Genomic DNA, 15352 nt, shown 5'->3' on the forward strand with positions numbered 1-15352 from the left:
TTTGGGTTAGAGTGGGAGAGAGAGGCGTGCTGTGGTGATTGCGACTGGGGGTATAGATATACAGTTGGTCAAGTACATATGGAATTCGTCAAAAGAAAAGGAGATGCGGTTTCGACAAGATAAAGTCAACCCCACCGTCATATCAAAGAGACTAAATCTTGACCAGCTCGCCGCCACCATGTGCGAATTTGTCTTCACTTCTTACAGAGCTAAACCATCCTAGGGACCACTGACTAGGGTTGTTGATGTATTGATCCCGCCACGATGTCCGATCCGGGCCTTTGGCCTCGGAAGCGATTACCGGGCCTGACAGTTTCGCTGCAGACCTCTGGGTCTCTAGGAACCATTGGGAATGGATGACAAGTCTCAACTTCTAGATATCGAACAAGCGTTCGTTATCAATCGGTATCTTGAACACGTTCCTCGAGGCCTATCCATCCTCTCAACCCCTTTCCTTACTGAGTTTTCCGCTGAGCGAATCGGCACTGAGATCCGTGGTCTTTGCACCCGTTCCATCGATACCCTCCCAGGTCTCTCGGCTGGAAAAATGATCGTCACAGGTTGGCCGTTCACAGCAAAGCGGCACAAGGCGCCCCAGGCGTCAAACCAGCCACTAGACCCGCGACTCGGAGTGACAAATGGGCTTGTTCTGTTTTGATTTCTTTTTGTCGATTCAAATACCCCCAACGCCGCACCCTATGTACACTTGACGTGGCCTCCACCGCGAGCTTTCCCCACCCTCACGTGGCCCGTTCGAGTTCGATGGGTGTGTGTATTCCTTGCGCCACCTCTCTCGTGCCTCGACGCGCGGTCGCTACTCGGAGCCGTCATCATATCCACTCAGCGTCTTCCTGGGACCGGGAGGGACTGTTCACAACATCAGTACGGGGTATGCAACAGCGTCTTTGGGAGAGGCCAGGGAGGCGTACTAGGGTAGGTCGTGGGTATGGGCTTCGCGTCGTAGTCCCCGAAGGCGTGTCTGATGGGCGGAACGACGGCCAGGGTGACGGGGCCGAGGGCACCGATCACACAGGACCAGAAGAGGGCGGGGCGCTCGCGCGATGACCAGCGCCAGTACCGGATGGGCGTTTGCCAGAAGAGGGGCGCTCGGCCGGACATTTTGGCTGCTGTGGACGGAGTGTTAGAAGAGATTGAACGTGGTAGCTGTAAAGGGTGGTGATGGAGCCACCTACTTGTGCTCTTGGGTCGGGGGGGATGTGGCTGTCGGACTGTGCTTGCTTCCTTCAAGAGCCGTCTCTCTCTGTCCGTATAGCTGCTACTCTCATCGGGTGAAGTCAGAGAGAGGTCAGGCCGGTTAGCCTAGGTGCCATTGGCCAATCGGGATTATGTAAGGCTCTGGCCCAGCTTGCGGCTTCTCTGCAGTGTGCTGCACCAGGACCCCTGTCGATGCTGGCGTAACTCTCTAGTGTGGTGTAGGTAAGAAGCCACGCTGGGCCTGGCAGGGGACCTAGAGGCCCCACGAGTCTTGGCAAATGGGCGACGTATCCAGAGCTGTTGCTGTACCTAGGTAGGTAGAGTTCCAGGCTGTCCATCCACTTTCTCGGTGATGTGAAGGCCAGCTAGTAGCAATTGCGACAACCTCATTCTTCCCCCCTCACCCGCAGTTGAAACCGTCAAATTGGTAGCTGCCACATGACAACCAGGGCATAGCTGCCATCTTCACCGTTTTCCTTTGCCCGCGCAAGTAGGCGCCTGTTGTTGTTAAAGATGAAGCTCTTCCTTTCTTTTCTTCTGCTGGCCCTGGCAGCTGTTACGCAAGCTGCAAGCGCCACGGGCGATCGCCTTCTGAGCATCTGGGAGGATGTCGAGGACCAGAAGCTCTACTCCAAGTTCGTAGGAGACCTGGAGAGTATGCTAGCCCCTCGTGAGATCCCCCAATGAGCTTGCATTGGCTAACTCTGTTGCTGTGCAGGGCGAGGGTACAAGATCACACATGCGACTCCCAAACAGGAGGACCTGAGGCTGGATCACCTCGGGGAGAAGACCTTTGACCACCTCATCATCTTCCCAACAAAGTCAAAGGGTGAGAATGAAGCTCAGATCTCCAGGAACGCCAGTGCAATTATGCTGATAGGTGCAATGTCGCAGGACTCGGCCCCAACCTGACTGCCCAGAAGATTCTCGACTTCCTCAACGCCGGCGGCAACATCCTGCTTGCTCTGAGCGCCACGCAGCCCGTCCCCACCGCCCTGAACGCTCTCCTTCTCGAGTTGGACATCCACATCCCCGCCGAGCGAACCGGCCTGGTGGTTGACCACTTCAACTACGATGCCAAGTCCGCCGCTGATCTTCACGATGTCATCCTCATGCCCACTCCCGGCGACTACCGAGACGACACCAAGAACTACTTCGGCAGCGGTGGAAAGAAAGACCTGCTCGCCTTCCCTCGCGGTCTCGGCCACACCCTGGGCAATGGTCCCCTCCTGACGCCCATCCTGAGGGCGCCCCGGACAGCCTACATCTACAACCAGAAGGAGCAGTCCGAGGTTGTCGACGAGGTCTTTGCTGCCGGCGAGCAGCTCTCGCTCGTTTCCGCCTTCCAATCCCGCAACTCTGCCCGCTTTACCGTCGTGGGCTCCGCCGAGATGTTCCAGGACAAGTGGTTCGACGCCAAGGTTAAGCTCCCCAGCGGCAGCGAGGCTGTCACGGCTTGGAACCTGCAGTTTTCCCGACGCGTCAGCGCCTGGACGTTCCATGAGATCGGACACCTGCGCGTCAACCACGTCGAGCACCACCTGGCTGAGGAGGGTCCGCTGGCCAACGTGTCTAACCCATCCATCTACCGTGTCAACAACAATGTCGTATGTAGTCACCCACGGTCCAACCTTCCGAGAAGCCGTGCAGCTAACACGTCCGTTTTCTAGACATATGAGATCTCCCTCTCGGAGTGGGTCTGGGACAGGTGGTGGGACTTCAAGGTCCCCGAGGGCGATGAGCTACAGCTCGAGTTCAGCAAGCTGTCCGCCCTGCACCGCATTCCCATCAAGAAGATGAAGCGTGCCTCGTCCGAGACCGCGGGCATCTTCCGCGTGACCTTCAGGGTTCCCGACCACCACGGCGTCTACAACTTCATAACCAACTATAAGCGCCCATTCCTGTCCAACATCGAGGAGAAGCACTCCGTGACCGTCCGCCACATGGCCCACGACGAGTACCCCTACAGCCACGAGATCCCTGCCGCCTGGCCCTACCTTGCCAGCATTGGCGTTACCTGCGTGGGCTGGCTGGCCTTCGTCGCTATTTGGATGTTCAACAAGCCTGCACAGCAGGCTGCTGACGCCAAGAAGAAGCAGTAGATTGAGTGCGCTACAGGGAGGATTGATCATCAGGATCAGTGTAGTGATTTTCAGCCATAGAAGTACTTGGCATTTTCGCAATCTTAAGGTGGCTGGATCTGGAGGAAATGGGTCTGGCATCGTCCTGTGTGTGTATGTACAATACCTCGGGATAAGGGTCCCGATTAGGGCGGACCCGGGTTCACAAAAGTCGACAGGGTCAATAAACGAGTATTATGATTTTGACTCCCTATCGAGGCCCTTCCTGTGACTGATCTAGATGTCCACCAAATGTTCTCGAAACTTCTGTCTTCATGGACTTTGGACAATACCAAGTAAATAATAGCCGTTCCTCCAGGCAGAAATAGGACACTTGAGAGCCATACTTGAAAGAGAAACCACGACTTCTGTGTGCTGACCTTGCCTCTTCATTCAGTGTACATGAGAATAGATACAGTATTGTTGTGGTTCTCAGTATGGACTGCAGTGCAAGCCCGTGACTTAGAGATGGGCTGTGAATGATGACTTGATAGAACAAAAAAACGAGGGATCGCGAGGGGAAGGAAATCAACTTCATGTGCCCTCAGATCAGCTCTCTTGAGTTCTCAACGACAACCGTCGCCAGAAGAACCCTCCACAGGGAAGGCCCACTGGCTTCTGCTGTCTGCAAATTTGGCTTTTTGGACCTTGAAGTCATCACCGGGCTGAAGTTGTTTAACGTAGTTGTCTCCACCAGAGCCAACCGCTTGGAAGGCATCACTATTCCGCGACACGTCCCCCAATGGGAGAAAAAGAGAGGACGCCTCGCCGCATCCGATTGAAAACTATTTTTTTGAACCATCACCGGCGGCCGCCAAGAGAAATGGAGCACATGCCTCTGGTTAATTTGCTGATTTTGTCGTCATCGCGGCCGAGACGTGCATCCCAAAGGGGTAGATGAATGAGGAAGGGTGGTTGCCTGGCAAGAAGGGGATGGAGGGAGACAGGATGTTAATTTCTTTTTGTTGTCTGCTCAGATCTCTGTTCTTTGTGGGCTGTATCATGTCGCAACGGCAAGCATGAGAGCCAACGCCGAGGATTAACAAGTGGGAAAGCTCATCCCTAGGTTGTATCTTCATGGCAGACTCGATTCTGATCCCCACTTGGAAAACAGGCTGTGAAGGATGGAGAGAACTAGGCGTGGTAGGGAGAGTGACCCCGTAGGAGCGGGTGGCCCCCTTGTTGCTGGGCAGCCTCCTACCTAGGTCTTGAGCAGACCGCTCTCGCAGATCGACGTCATTCGTGGGTACACGTTGCGCATGGTCTGCCTCCTCTCGTGAGGGTCATTCCGTCCCAAGACGTCTGTCTCGCCTTTCCAAGCGGCCAGGCACATAGGTGAGATTGAGCGAGGGACACGCTCATAAGCATCAGCTTGTCCATACAGACATGGGCCAGCAGCCAAGGGTCAGCTTGGATATTCTCCACAAGGTCTGCCATCCACCTCGGCTGGTTGACGTCAAAGTCCCTGGCAGGTTGGCCGGAAGCGGTCCATGAGCCACACCTTCAGTGCAGCGAGCGTATCGTATGTCAGTGGAGGGAAAGTCTGATGAGATCCAGAAGTCGGGGCGAGGTACAAGTCGGTGCTTAGCCCTTGAAGAATGGATTGCGGGTGTCCAGAGGAAATAGGCGGAATCATTGGGAGCGATGTGTTGTAATCGTTGAATCATTGTGCGGTGCTCAGGTAGAATGAAGACGATCCAAGAACCCTAGGTCGGCATCTTTGCTGGTTCGTTAGAACGGAGACAAAAGAGAAACGGTCATTCAGTGGTCGACATCAGCCCAATATTGGGAGATTGTCCAAGTTGCTAGCAAGCAGACAGAGTGGAGTGGGAGGTGTGAGTTGGACGGTGCCTAGACGCGTTAGCAAACGCGCCGGGCGGTAGTGGACGTCCAGGCTTGCTCAAGGCTGAGGGATAGCGCTAACAGACACCCCACCTGCCTGTAACTGGCTGCTTTCCGACTCGCCAGCAAATAATTGCTCCACAGCAGCTTTGCAAGGCTGAAAGATGGATGCGATTGCCATTCTGCCTGTGTCCATACACCCAACCACTCCCACTGCCCATACTCTCTAAAAGTCCAACCATTCTCCCCTCAACTATTCTCTCTGTTCACCCTTTAAGCGCAGAGGCTCTCTCAAGATGGTATGTGCGCCCAGTCTCTTCCCAAAGTCATCCTCGGACCGAACAGAACCCCCCAGCTAACCAAACCCCCTCCAACAGGCGCGAAACTCAGAAAAGGCCCAGTCGATGCTCTTCCGCTTCCGCGAGGCCCAGGCCGCGGACCTGGGCATCATCGACGCGGGCCGGACGCGGCGGCCCAAGCTCATCACGGAGCAGGACTCGATCCCCAACTGCGAGAAGTGGCGGGGCCAGGTGCTCAAGGAGATCAGCCGCAAGGTGTCGCGCGTGCAGGACCCGGCCCTGAGCGACTACCAGATCCGCGACGTCAACGACGAGATCAACAAGCTCATGCGCGAGAAGTACATGTGGGAGGTGCAGATCCGGAACCTGGGCGGGCCCAACTACATGCGGGGCGGCGGGGGCGGCGGCAAGATGTACGACGAGCAGGGCAGGGAGATACCGGGCGTGGGCAACAAGGGGTACAAGTACTTCGGCCGCGCGAGGGAGCTGCCGGGGGTCAAGGAGCTGTTCGAGGCGGCGGCCAAGGCGAGGTCCGACGCGAGGGGCGACGACGCCAGACCGCTCGAGGCGCGGGACGACCTGCGCAAGGTCGTCGACGCCGCGTACTACGGCTACGCGCCCGGCGAGGAGGACGAGAAGCTGCTGGAATACGAGCAGGCCAAGGAGGCCGCCGCATTCGAGAACCTGGCCAAGACGGGCAAGAAGGACGTGCCCCCGAGCTGGGAGCCGCTGCCGGGTGACACCGGTGATGGCAGGGGCTGGGAGCTGCCGACCGTCGAGGAGGTGCAGGAGGAGCTGATAGACCGTAGGCGGAGGAAGCTGCTCGATCAGTTCTGATGATGCTATGGGGTATTTGCTTTTTGTTCTCACACTACGCTTTGCATTTTATGGAGTCGGTGGTCGTCAGGGTTGATGAATTTCTAAATACCATATCCAAAGCCAATGATAATATACTCCATTCTGGATCAATGTTCAATCGTAAACCAAACGCCGTGCCCATCCCGAGGGTCGAAAATGCTCAATTCATTTGGAACATGGACGCAAGCTAGAGCTCGCGCCAACAGTTGCTTCAGTGCCATCCTACAGCGCTTAGCACTTGCCCTTCCAATTCTCCTTGACCCACTTGGCCACCATGTCCGTGAAGGCAGCCTCGTCCCACAACTGGACGCTTGTCTCATTGTAGTCGCCACCACTGAACTTCAGAGCCATGATGACCCAGGGCGTTATGAAGTCGGTGAACACCAGATCAACAGTCTCTGGTTCGCCTTCAGGCGGCATGCCAATCTTTGCCTGGATGCAGTTTGGCTGTGTGTGGAAGTTGATAGGGGCGTGCACAGCATCATCCCCATCAGTCCCGATGTCATCCTTGGTGGTGTACCCACCGACAAGGTCCGGGTCATCTTTAGCATCGCCCAGGGGCTTCTGGCCACCGCCTTGCAGCAGACGTTCTACAGGTGTCGGGTTTGGATATATAATATCCTCAGTAATGTGCCACTGCTCAGGTGGGCCCATCATCCTCGCGTCGAAGGCTGGCTGGTCGAGGATCTGACCTTCGCTGTTCAACAGAGGCAGCACCTTCTTTGCAGCGCTGTAAGGCACCTCAGGGATATAGGCCATCTTGCTTTGAAACGGGGAGACGATGTAGGTGGTGTCAATAGTGAAAGGGCCCTTGAAGATGTCGAAGCGGATAGCACCGGTGTTGATGATGGCAAGCCTTGGGATGTCCTTCCGCGACTCTTTCGCGATGATGTCAGGCAGCACCTGCTGGTCGAGCAATGTGAAGACGCTATCGTTGCTCGGATATTTCGTCCTGGCCATCCAGTAGTCCTGAGGTGCGCAGCCAAACTTCTGGTCCAGGTCCAGGGCCGTCCGAGCCTTGGCAATGAGCTCACTGACATTGCGGCCATGCTCTGTGGGGAATGTAGACTCGTTGAGCCCTGTGTGATGATAAAGGCCCAGCAGATTGTTGTCGATATACCTCCTGTTGAAAGACACAGCTGTCGTTTCCACGTCCTTTGACTTTTTCGCAATGCCGTCGATGGACATCCACCCGATGGTCTCAAAATACCTCCCACTTGCGATGCCGAAAGTCTTGGCGTCCAAACTGATGGCATCGCGAACATGGGCATGGCCGGCAAAGAAGGCGAGTGGGGTGAACCAGTTTTGCTTCCTGATCTCGTTGTATATCTGTTTGATCTCGTCCATCCGCAGGCCGATATGTCCAATCACCACAAACACATCAGGCTTCTCTCTTATGGCATTCTGAAACCATTCCTCCTTGATCGTCTTGGAAACGGGCTGGACGATGGTGTTGTTGGCGTTGCCGGTGAAGTCGAACAGGAAGCCGAAAGCCACGACGTTCAGCTTCTGGTTCTTGGTCTGGAACTTCTTGTACCTCGGGGCCATGGGCTTGGCCTCGCCGGTCTTTGGGTCGATGTAGTCCAGGTTGGAGGCAAGGTAGCTGTCCTTGAAGTTGGGCACGGTCTGATTCCACTCACGGGTGGCAGTATCATCTAGATACAGCTCGTGGTTTCCGGTGCAAATGATGTCTACGTCCTGCTCCTTGAATATGTCATATGTGTACTGTCCCTTGGGCCGAGATGCGTCGTACAAGCCGTTGCCCTCGACCCGGTCACCGGTGTCAACGACGAGCAGGTCGACGCCCCGCTGGTCGGCCTTGTTGCGCATATGATGGGCGAAAGAGACATAGTCACCCCAGTCGGCCGAGTATTGGGACTCTTGCAAGTGGCCGCCGTGCCAGCCATGGGTATCGGTTGTGTGGAGGAAGTTGAGCTGGGCCCACTGGAGATCGCGCATGGGGGCGGCGACGGGCTTCGCAGCACTGGGCTGCATGGCACGGGCGGCAGCTGCGAGCAAGCCGCCAGCGAGGAGGGTTCTGGGGGTCATGTTGGACGTCGGCAGCTGCACGCCGCTATAGTTTGCAGTGCTCGGCTCTCGTCTATCGGATGAAGCAGTGTATTTGGGAGACGTTGGAAGGTGGGGGCGGAGCTGTTTGTTGTGCTCTGCTTTCAAGCAGGTGTCAGGTCATTCATAGTCCCAAACATGCGGCAGATAGTACCAAGTAGTAATAGCAGCAACGGCCGCAGCATCCAACCTGAATCAGTCAAAGCTTGCGGGGGAGCTTGATGGGCAGGGAGCTTGATGGCCAAGAGCTGTCGGTGACAGGAGGCCAGTCAGGTGTGAAGGTGTTGAAGCTTGGACGGCAGCGACAGGCAGCACGGGGCCTGGATGACGCATGCGGGACCAATGCCCGCCGCGATAAGAGCTTCTGGAGGGCGTGTGATGCGTGACCTAAGCACAGCACCATACAGTACCTGAGTAGAGGCCATGCAGGTACCTCTCTGCTGGGGTTTAAAGAGTAGGACCCTTGCTGCGTCCCGCCCAGGCAACTGCCAGGGTAGTCCCGTCGCACGATGCCCAGGTGCCAGGACGGCAGGACGGGAAACGGCCGTTTTTCTACCTGCGGCAGCACTACCGCACCAGACGGTCTAAACGGTCTCACGGCAATGCAGTGCAGGCAGCCCAGCCCATGCCGCGCCACTGATGGCATTGCAGCTTTCCCATGTCTGGCTCGGTGCCCTGCAAATCCAACCTGGCCATTCATCTTCACCAGCGTCTCCACCGCCCAACAGTGACCAACTCAATTCGCGTTAGGAGAAATGCAACGTGATGGACCCTTGATGTAATAAGGGTCCTGCTTGCGGTCCGGGGTATAACCTCCGTTGCGAGCCTCCTGGACTGGACCCTCGGCCTGCTGCATTTCCTGCTAGGTAATGTACCCTAGCGGCATGCTCCCGACTGAGGATGCTCCTACGACAGGACATAATTCTTTGCCACCCAACACTAGCGAGACACTCATAGCCTTCCCAAGTAGAGAATCCAGAGAATCTAGACCTTTTCGATTCGCCATCGAACCTCGACGCAGTTTCCCGTCCTGTCCATCCTGGCAGTTGCCGAAAGGCATTTTGGCCTACATTAACTGAACAGTCTGATCCGATCCTTTTCTCCCCCTTCCTCTCGATCCCACGGCTTCCGCCCGATCTCTGCACTCCCACCCTCAGCCAATTGATCGTGACCTTTGGGTCCCATTGCTCTCTAACCAAGCCCTGCAATATCACCGAACTGCCGAGGTATACACTACTCAGCCCTGGCCCCCACGAACCCAGCATACCATTTATCCCCGAGTCCGTGGGGTGCGCGTGCCACGCCCGTCTGCCATTGTCGCGCCACTTGTCTCCTCCGGCCCTTGAACTGAGGCCAGCCAGTCAGGCCGGTGGTTGAGCCTGGAGCCGCACCCGTCCTTCATGAGCGACATATATGTCTTCATTTCCCTCTACCCCTACGCCCCGCTGTCCCCCCACAGCAGCAACAACAGGACCAGGAACAACAACCACAGACAGACCTCCCGCCACCGGCTGCTGTTGGGTCTGATCCGCTGCCGTCCATCGACGAGGAGGGGCTAGCCCCAGCTTCCCCCCGCCCTGCCGCCGTTGAGAGTATCATATCACAAGTCGCAAAATGGGTCGACACAACCTCGGGCCTACATCTCAAGGAAAACCACCAGTTCTGGGTCAAAGACTCCAACATAGCAGAGAATCTCTTCACCGTAAGTCTTACAATTTGATATATTTCCCCAAAGTACTTGCCATATTGCCACACACCCTTCTCTTTACCCCCCCCCCCTTTCCAAAAAAAAAAAAAGAAACCACACACTCTCTCTTTCTCTCTCAAGCCCTTGAATAAGGCAGACTCAGTCTCACTGACCATCGAGCCAGATCCACCGCAGCACCAAACACCTGCTAGATTTCACCAGCTCCATAATAGGCAACCATGAGTCCTTTATGGGCCAGCGCCCCGTTCCAGTAATGAGCGACGGGGACATACTCTTTATGACGCAGCTTTCCAGTGACATCTCCCGGGGCGTCGGAAGCATCTCCGCCATCAGGCACCACGGCCTGCGGGCGGCGAGGAAGCGCAAGACCCGGCCCGACAGCAGCCACCGCGACGACACCTACAAGCGCCTTCACTCCGGCTCGAGATCCTTACATCACCACCACTCACGGCACCACCACGATCACCACCGCTCTCACTCGCACAGGGCCGGCAGCAGCAACAGCGAGGCGGAAGGGGCCACGTCCTGCTGGAAGTGCGGGCGAACCGATACCCCGGAATGGCGCAAGGGCCCGGACGGCGAGATTCTGTGTAATGCATGCGGTCTAGTCTATGCCAAGCAGAGGCGGAAAAGCAAGGGGAAAGCCACGCATCACTCGCATCACTCTCACCATTCGCACCATTCGCAATCGGGGCCAACATGAGACATGCAGGCGTAAGGGCTCTCTGCCCTGACATAGACCCACGAGCTAGGAAAGGAGGCAAGTGAGAGGGGTCCCTTTTTCTCTGGCGCGATGGGCCGTTTTAATGACGCCTACGTGTACGAAGGCCAGGTTAGCCTGGATGATGACGGCAGAAGACAGAACTGGTATTCACGTCCATGACCGTCGTATTACTCTGCATAAAGCCATCGTCGAGAGAAGGTCGCGGTGGTCCTACGAACCAAGACAAAAAATACAGTCACAAGACCACGAAAGAGAGAGAGACAGAGAGACAAAAGTCCAACAGCGAACCGGAGTTCGACTTTTTTTTGCTCGTACATACACGAACAGGACACAAGGCGTTTCTAGGAGTCCAGAACTTGGCTCAGGAAAACGAGCTGATGAGCTAATATGGTCATATGCGGCGCTAAACAAACATATCCCCTATACCCGCTACAAGCAGTCAAATTATCTATTAAAGCCTGTTGCAGTCGCTGTGCAAGGCAGGTTCAAGAATCAGGTTGTCTGCTAACTACATCTTGAGACTAAATTTTGAATTTCGCTTGGAAACACCGAAGATCACCGTACAAGCAAGTATGACATCGCGGGCCTGCATAACACTTGCCACTCTCCCTGACTTGTATTCGGGTGGATGGTGGCTAAGTAAACAACTAAACCAGTGTCTTTGAATTGTCTTGTTATCTCTGCTACCAAAAGAAAACCAGCAACAGTGGCAGTTGTAGGTAAGCTCCGACGTCGACTAACAATGATTTCCAATTACGCCCTTGTGTCCTTTCTTGCCTTCTCATAAGTAATTTCATGGCCATGCCTTTGGTTGCATTGAACAGTCCTCCACATAGTACATGACGATTCGTCCCAATACAACATGTTCATTCGAAGTCTTGGGCAGGCGATGTCTAAGAGACAATGGCAGTAACCCTCAAACAAATGCCGTTGGGTCGCCGCCGCTTACTCCCTGCCGCCTGCGGGTGCTGAGAAAGAGATCCACCATCGCCTTGCTACCCCTGAATTGGCCTTTGGTGCTCGGAGACTGCTTTTGCGCACCACCGTGATGAGGAACTTGGTTCTCCTTCTCCACTAGCTGGCCGTCCAGATGGTGGCCGATAGACCCAAACCGGCGCTCAAACACACCAGTAAAACCTGGACTAGACGCCGCCGATGCGGGATTCATTGCCGGCTTGCTCGCTGACTTCCTCACTAGCCGAACCGTGGAAGAGGCTGGTGGCTGTGGCGAGCCCGTCTGCGGCTCTCTGATTCTGCTCATGCTCTTGAGGCTAGCAAGAGATTTGATTTGTCTGACAGTGTGCTCTCGAATAGGTGTTTCTGGTTGAGTGACGGGCTTGTAGTGGCGACTCGATCTTATATTCTCCGAGGGTGGCGCTTGTGGTCTCGTTGCATTGTTACGAAAGTTGGATGAAGCATCGTCTCCGTAGTACGATGCCGAGGTCTTGCATTGTAAGGGTGTAATCACTTGATCTTGGTGTAAATCAGCAGCAGGTGGCGTTGTTGTACGCATGACTGAGCGCTGCTGAGGGCTAAGCTTGATCACGTTCGAGTCAATGGCACTCAGAGGCGTCGCCGAGCTGGTTGGCATGCGAACAGGCGGCTTTGCATTGTCCTCATCTTCCTCACAACTGCCCGTCTGAGCAGCTTCTCGAACATGCCCATGGCCAAGAGACCTCGGCATGGTTGGGATCCTGTACTCGACCTCTGGGGATTGCCCGCTCACTCTCGTGGGAGATGGTTCCTGCTTGGCAATGTCGGCAGATAGCCATGTCTTCCATCCTATTGAGCTTGCTGTGGAAACGTAACGCTCTCCAGTGGGCCGATAAGTCGGTGTATCTTCGAAGACATTGGCCTCTTCTCCTGAGTCCAACACGTTGAGAGGCTTCGCAACCGGACACCCTTGCCTCATCTCCGTCTTGTGAATGAGCGTATCCGAGGAGTAATTGCTATCAGAGTAGGCCACCTTGGCGGCTGCAATCGTCTCACCAGTTGTTTCTGCTGGGTCTTGACAGAGAGACTGTCTCCTCTCGGCACGCATGGCTTCCTGGAGCGATCGCCTGTATGGGCTGGTGGTGCGGAATAAATGAGAAGTCGGGCTTCCGAAAAACGCAGAGCCTCTGTCTGTGATGGTTTTGGCAGCGACGTGACGTTCCCCTTTCGGAGTGAGGTGGATCGGAGGAGACAGGCTGCGGTGGTCATCCGCGACGCTATGTGTGAGCTCGTTGTTCGATGATTCCTCCCTTTCAGAAGCAGGTCTTGCGCAGCTGGGATATTCCTCCATGTCTTTGCCTGAGATGGATAATGGTTGTCGAGTATTGCGCGCCTGGGTGGAAGCGACTGCGTCACTGCTGTCGCCGCTACCAATGCTGCTTGAAGGTGACAATGTGCGGAAAGGATCTGAGCCGTCGCTCAATTTGCGCTGTTGCTCCACAATACCAGCGAGTTGCTGAGTCTCGTTCATCTTCTTCATCAGAGCCGAGAATACGCGCTGGCTGTCCACTGTGGCCCCAGGCGGCAAACGTTGAAGGGCTATCGGAGGAGCCAGCTCTTCTTGGGATGTGATGGTCTGGAGTCCGATCACTGGACAACCTAAAGATGAAAGTGAACTTCTAACGCCATGCTCGTTGATTATGGAGAGCCGCTGCTTCTCCCATTCCTCCATGGCTTCTTGCGGGCGATGCGCGATGACAGTGTCAGTATCAGTACTGGCCCAACTCGTCACTCGCGATCTTTCGTCCGATGCCTGCCTAGCTGCACTTTTGCAGCTATCTATACTTCCCCTCCGAGAATGCAAGCGTTCATGAGACGGTATTGCGTGCAGAGAAGGGATACGAGTCGAAACCCTGGACAAAGAGCTCCGTTCACGGCAATGATCGTGCTCGGGCACGGGAGATGCCCAAGGATTCTCATCAAACACCTCCGACACATGCGTCTTCTGTGCCTCTATCTGCTGTGCTGGCAGTCTCGCTTCCTCTTCGCTCTTGTTGATGAAAAGATTCTTGAACCTGGACCTGAGTGATGTTGAGGCCTTGCGAGCTCTATTTCTCAAACTTCCAGATCGGCTTCGGCCCAAGCTTGCACCTGTTCCAGAAGCAGGCTTCTCTATGTTTGCACTGCTGTTTCTCAAAGTCTTTGGCATTTCCCGTTGGGGCTCTCCATACTTGGATCCGAAGAGCTTGGGAGGCTTGGGCAGAATGCGAGAACGAAAGGAAGTTTCCTGAACGCACAAAATCGGTGAAGCGTCTCCGCTCGGGCTGCCATTGTTTGCCTGTTCGTACGGACGATCTCGCCGGGATTTTAAGAAGCTCATCGACTTTGGGGCTCTCAATTTCGGCGTTGATGGCATCGCATCGTTGTCTCTCCTTTTCATGAATGAATATCGGGGGAACAGTGCTCCATGAGTAGTCTGCTTGTTTTGCGCCGTTGTGCCCGTGTTGTGCGGTAATGATCCGTGAGCTCCAACGGAGTTTCCATTGACACTTTCTCTCATGGGAGCCCTCGTTGTGAGCATGGAGCGTGTCTTGCGAATACGCCGGTAGGACGAGGGCATAGATGCAATGTCATCCTCTGGCGTGTATTGCTCATAATCTGGAGTCAAAGCCTGAAGATAAGCCTGGCTCAACCCAGTCTTTGCAGCCTTTGGTGTCACTATTGTCTTCCCAACGGATGAAGTGCGATCGGGCAGTGGTAGATTCTCGGAATTGCGGAGAACTGAGCGCGGCATGTAGCTGATACTCTGAGTGCTCTGGGATCGTTGGATGGGTCGACGAGCCGGGACGGTGGGAGGTTCAGGGGCAGCTGTGCGCATGCTGATCCGAGACGCGCGTGTCTGGAGACCAGATCCGGGGCCGACAAAGCGGACGCTTTGTCTTCTCTCCAAGCCCTGTCTTCTGTGCTCGCTGCGAGGACTGGTCGTGCTGTCGCCCCGGGACAGCCCAGCGGGACTTGTGTTTTCCTTCTTTGCGGACGCAGGCTGGGGAGGGAACAGAGTCCTTCCAGTAGACTGACGGTCTTGGGCTCTGGAGAAGGCCTCCATTGCCGCGGTCTGGGCGTCTCTCTGGGCAACTGCGGCGTCAATGTGCTCGAGATGGACACTGCGGACAGAGGTAGTTGATTTGCGGCGGGGGAGGTCCGCTTTGGACTTGGTACTGTGCCTGCGAAGCATCGATCAGGAGACACTGGCAACTTTCAAGGTCCAAGTATAGGGATTTAAGCTGCTGGCGGCTGGAGAGTGGTAGCAGCAGAGATATTCGTCTAAGCAGAGTGAAATTCTACACGGATCGCAGGACGGATTATTGATGTTAAACTGAGTGCTCGTGGGTAACCAAAAAGTTTGAGATTCACAAAGTGGCTGAATGATTCGGAAATGACCATATGTTGACAGGCGATGATGCGAAGTGGTTGAGGCGATCAGCATACAGGTCATGACAGGACAATGCAGGAAAGAATCCGGAAACCACTGATGCCTGTCAACAAACAGGATCGAGGTAAGGATCGCAGGAGCAGTCCAATCAAA

The 15352-nt window shown here is 55.3% G+C and overlaps 6 protein-coding genes across 6 annotated transcripts; 3 read left to right on the forward strand and 3 right to left on the reverse strand.

The window, feature by feature from the left end:
• Positions 1 to 814: 814 nt before the first annotated feature.
• On the reverse strand, positions 815 to 1119 carry INS49_001778 (uncharacterized protein; the record flags this gene model as incomplete). The annotated part of the gene is made up of 2 exons (XM_043162599.1): positions 815 to 867; positions 930 to 1119. The coding sequence occupies 2 exons, from the start codon at positions 1117 to 1119 to the stop codon at positions 815 to 817; spliced, it is 243 nt and encodes an 80-aa protein (XP_043031105.1).
• Positions 1120 to 1728: 609 nt separating this feature from the next.
• Positions 1729 to 3317, forward strand: INS49_001779 (uncharacterized protein; the record flags this gene model as incomplete). Its single annotated transcript, XM_043162600.1, has 4 exons — positions 1729 to 1870; positions 1934 to 2044; positions 2110 to 2822; positions 2886 to 3317. The coding sequence occupies 4 exons, from the start codon at positions 1729 to 1731 to the stop codon at positions 3315 to 3317; spliced, it is 1398 nt and encodes a 465-aa protein (XP_043031106.1).
• A 2156-nt stretch (positions 3318 to 5473) lies between these two features.
• On the forward strand, positions 5474 to 6313 carry INS49_001780 (uncharacterized protein; the record flags this gene model as incomplete). Its single annotated transcript, XM_043162601.1, has 2 exons — positions 5474 to 5476; positions 5555 to 6313. 2 exons carry the CDS (start codon positions 5474 to 5476, stop codon positions 6311 to 6313), a joined length of 762 nt encoding a protein of 253 aa, XP_043031107.1.
• Positions 6314 to 6565: 252 nt separating this feature from the next.
• Positions 6566 to 8383, reverse strand: INS49_001781 (uncharacterized protein; the record flags this gene model as incomplete). The annotated part of the gene is made up of 1 exon (XM_043162602.1): positions 6566 to 8383. The coding sequence occupies one exon, from the start codon at positions 8381 to 8383 to the stop codon at positions 6566 to 6568; it is 1818 nt and encodes a 605-aa protein (XP_043031108.1).
• Positions 8384 to 9801: 1418 nt separating this feature from the next.
• Positions 9802 to 10812, forward strand: INS49_001782 (uncharacterized protein; the record flags this gene model as incomplete). The annotated part of the gene is made up of 3 exons (XM_043162603.1): positions 9802 to 9816; positions 9861 to 10103; positions 10273 to 10812. The coding sequence occupies 3 exons, from the start codon at positions 9802 to 9804 to the stop codon at positions 10810 to 10812; spliced, it is 798 nt and encodes a 265-aa protein (XP_043031109.1).
• A 937-nt stretch (positions 10813 to 11749) lies between these two features.
• Positions 11750 to 13498, reverse strand: INS49_001783 (uncharacterized protein; the record flags this gene model as incomplete). The annotated part of the gene is made up of 1 exon (XM_043162604.1): positions 11750 to 13498. One exon carries the CDS (start codon positions 13496 to 13498, stop codon positions 11750 to 11752), a length of 1749 nt encoding a protein of 582 aa, XP_043031110.1.
• Between the last annotated feature and the right edge of the window lie 1854 nt (positions 13499 to 15352).

This window comes from Diaporthe citri (genome assembly GCF_014595645.1).
Source record: "Diaporthe citri strain NFHF-8-4 chromosome Unknown scaffold_1, whole genome shotgun sequence".
NCBI lineage: Eukaryota > Fungi > Ascomycota > Sordariomycetes > Diaporthales > Diaporthaceae > Diaporthe > Diaporthe citri.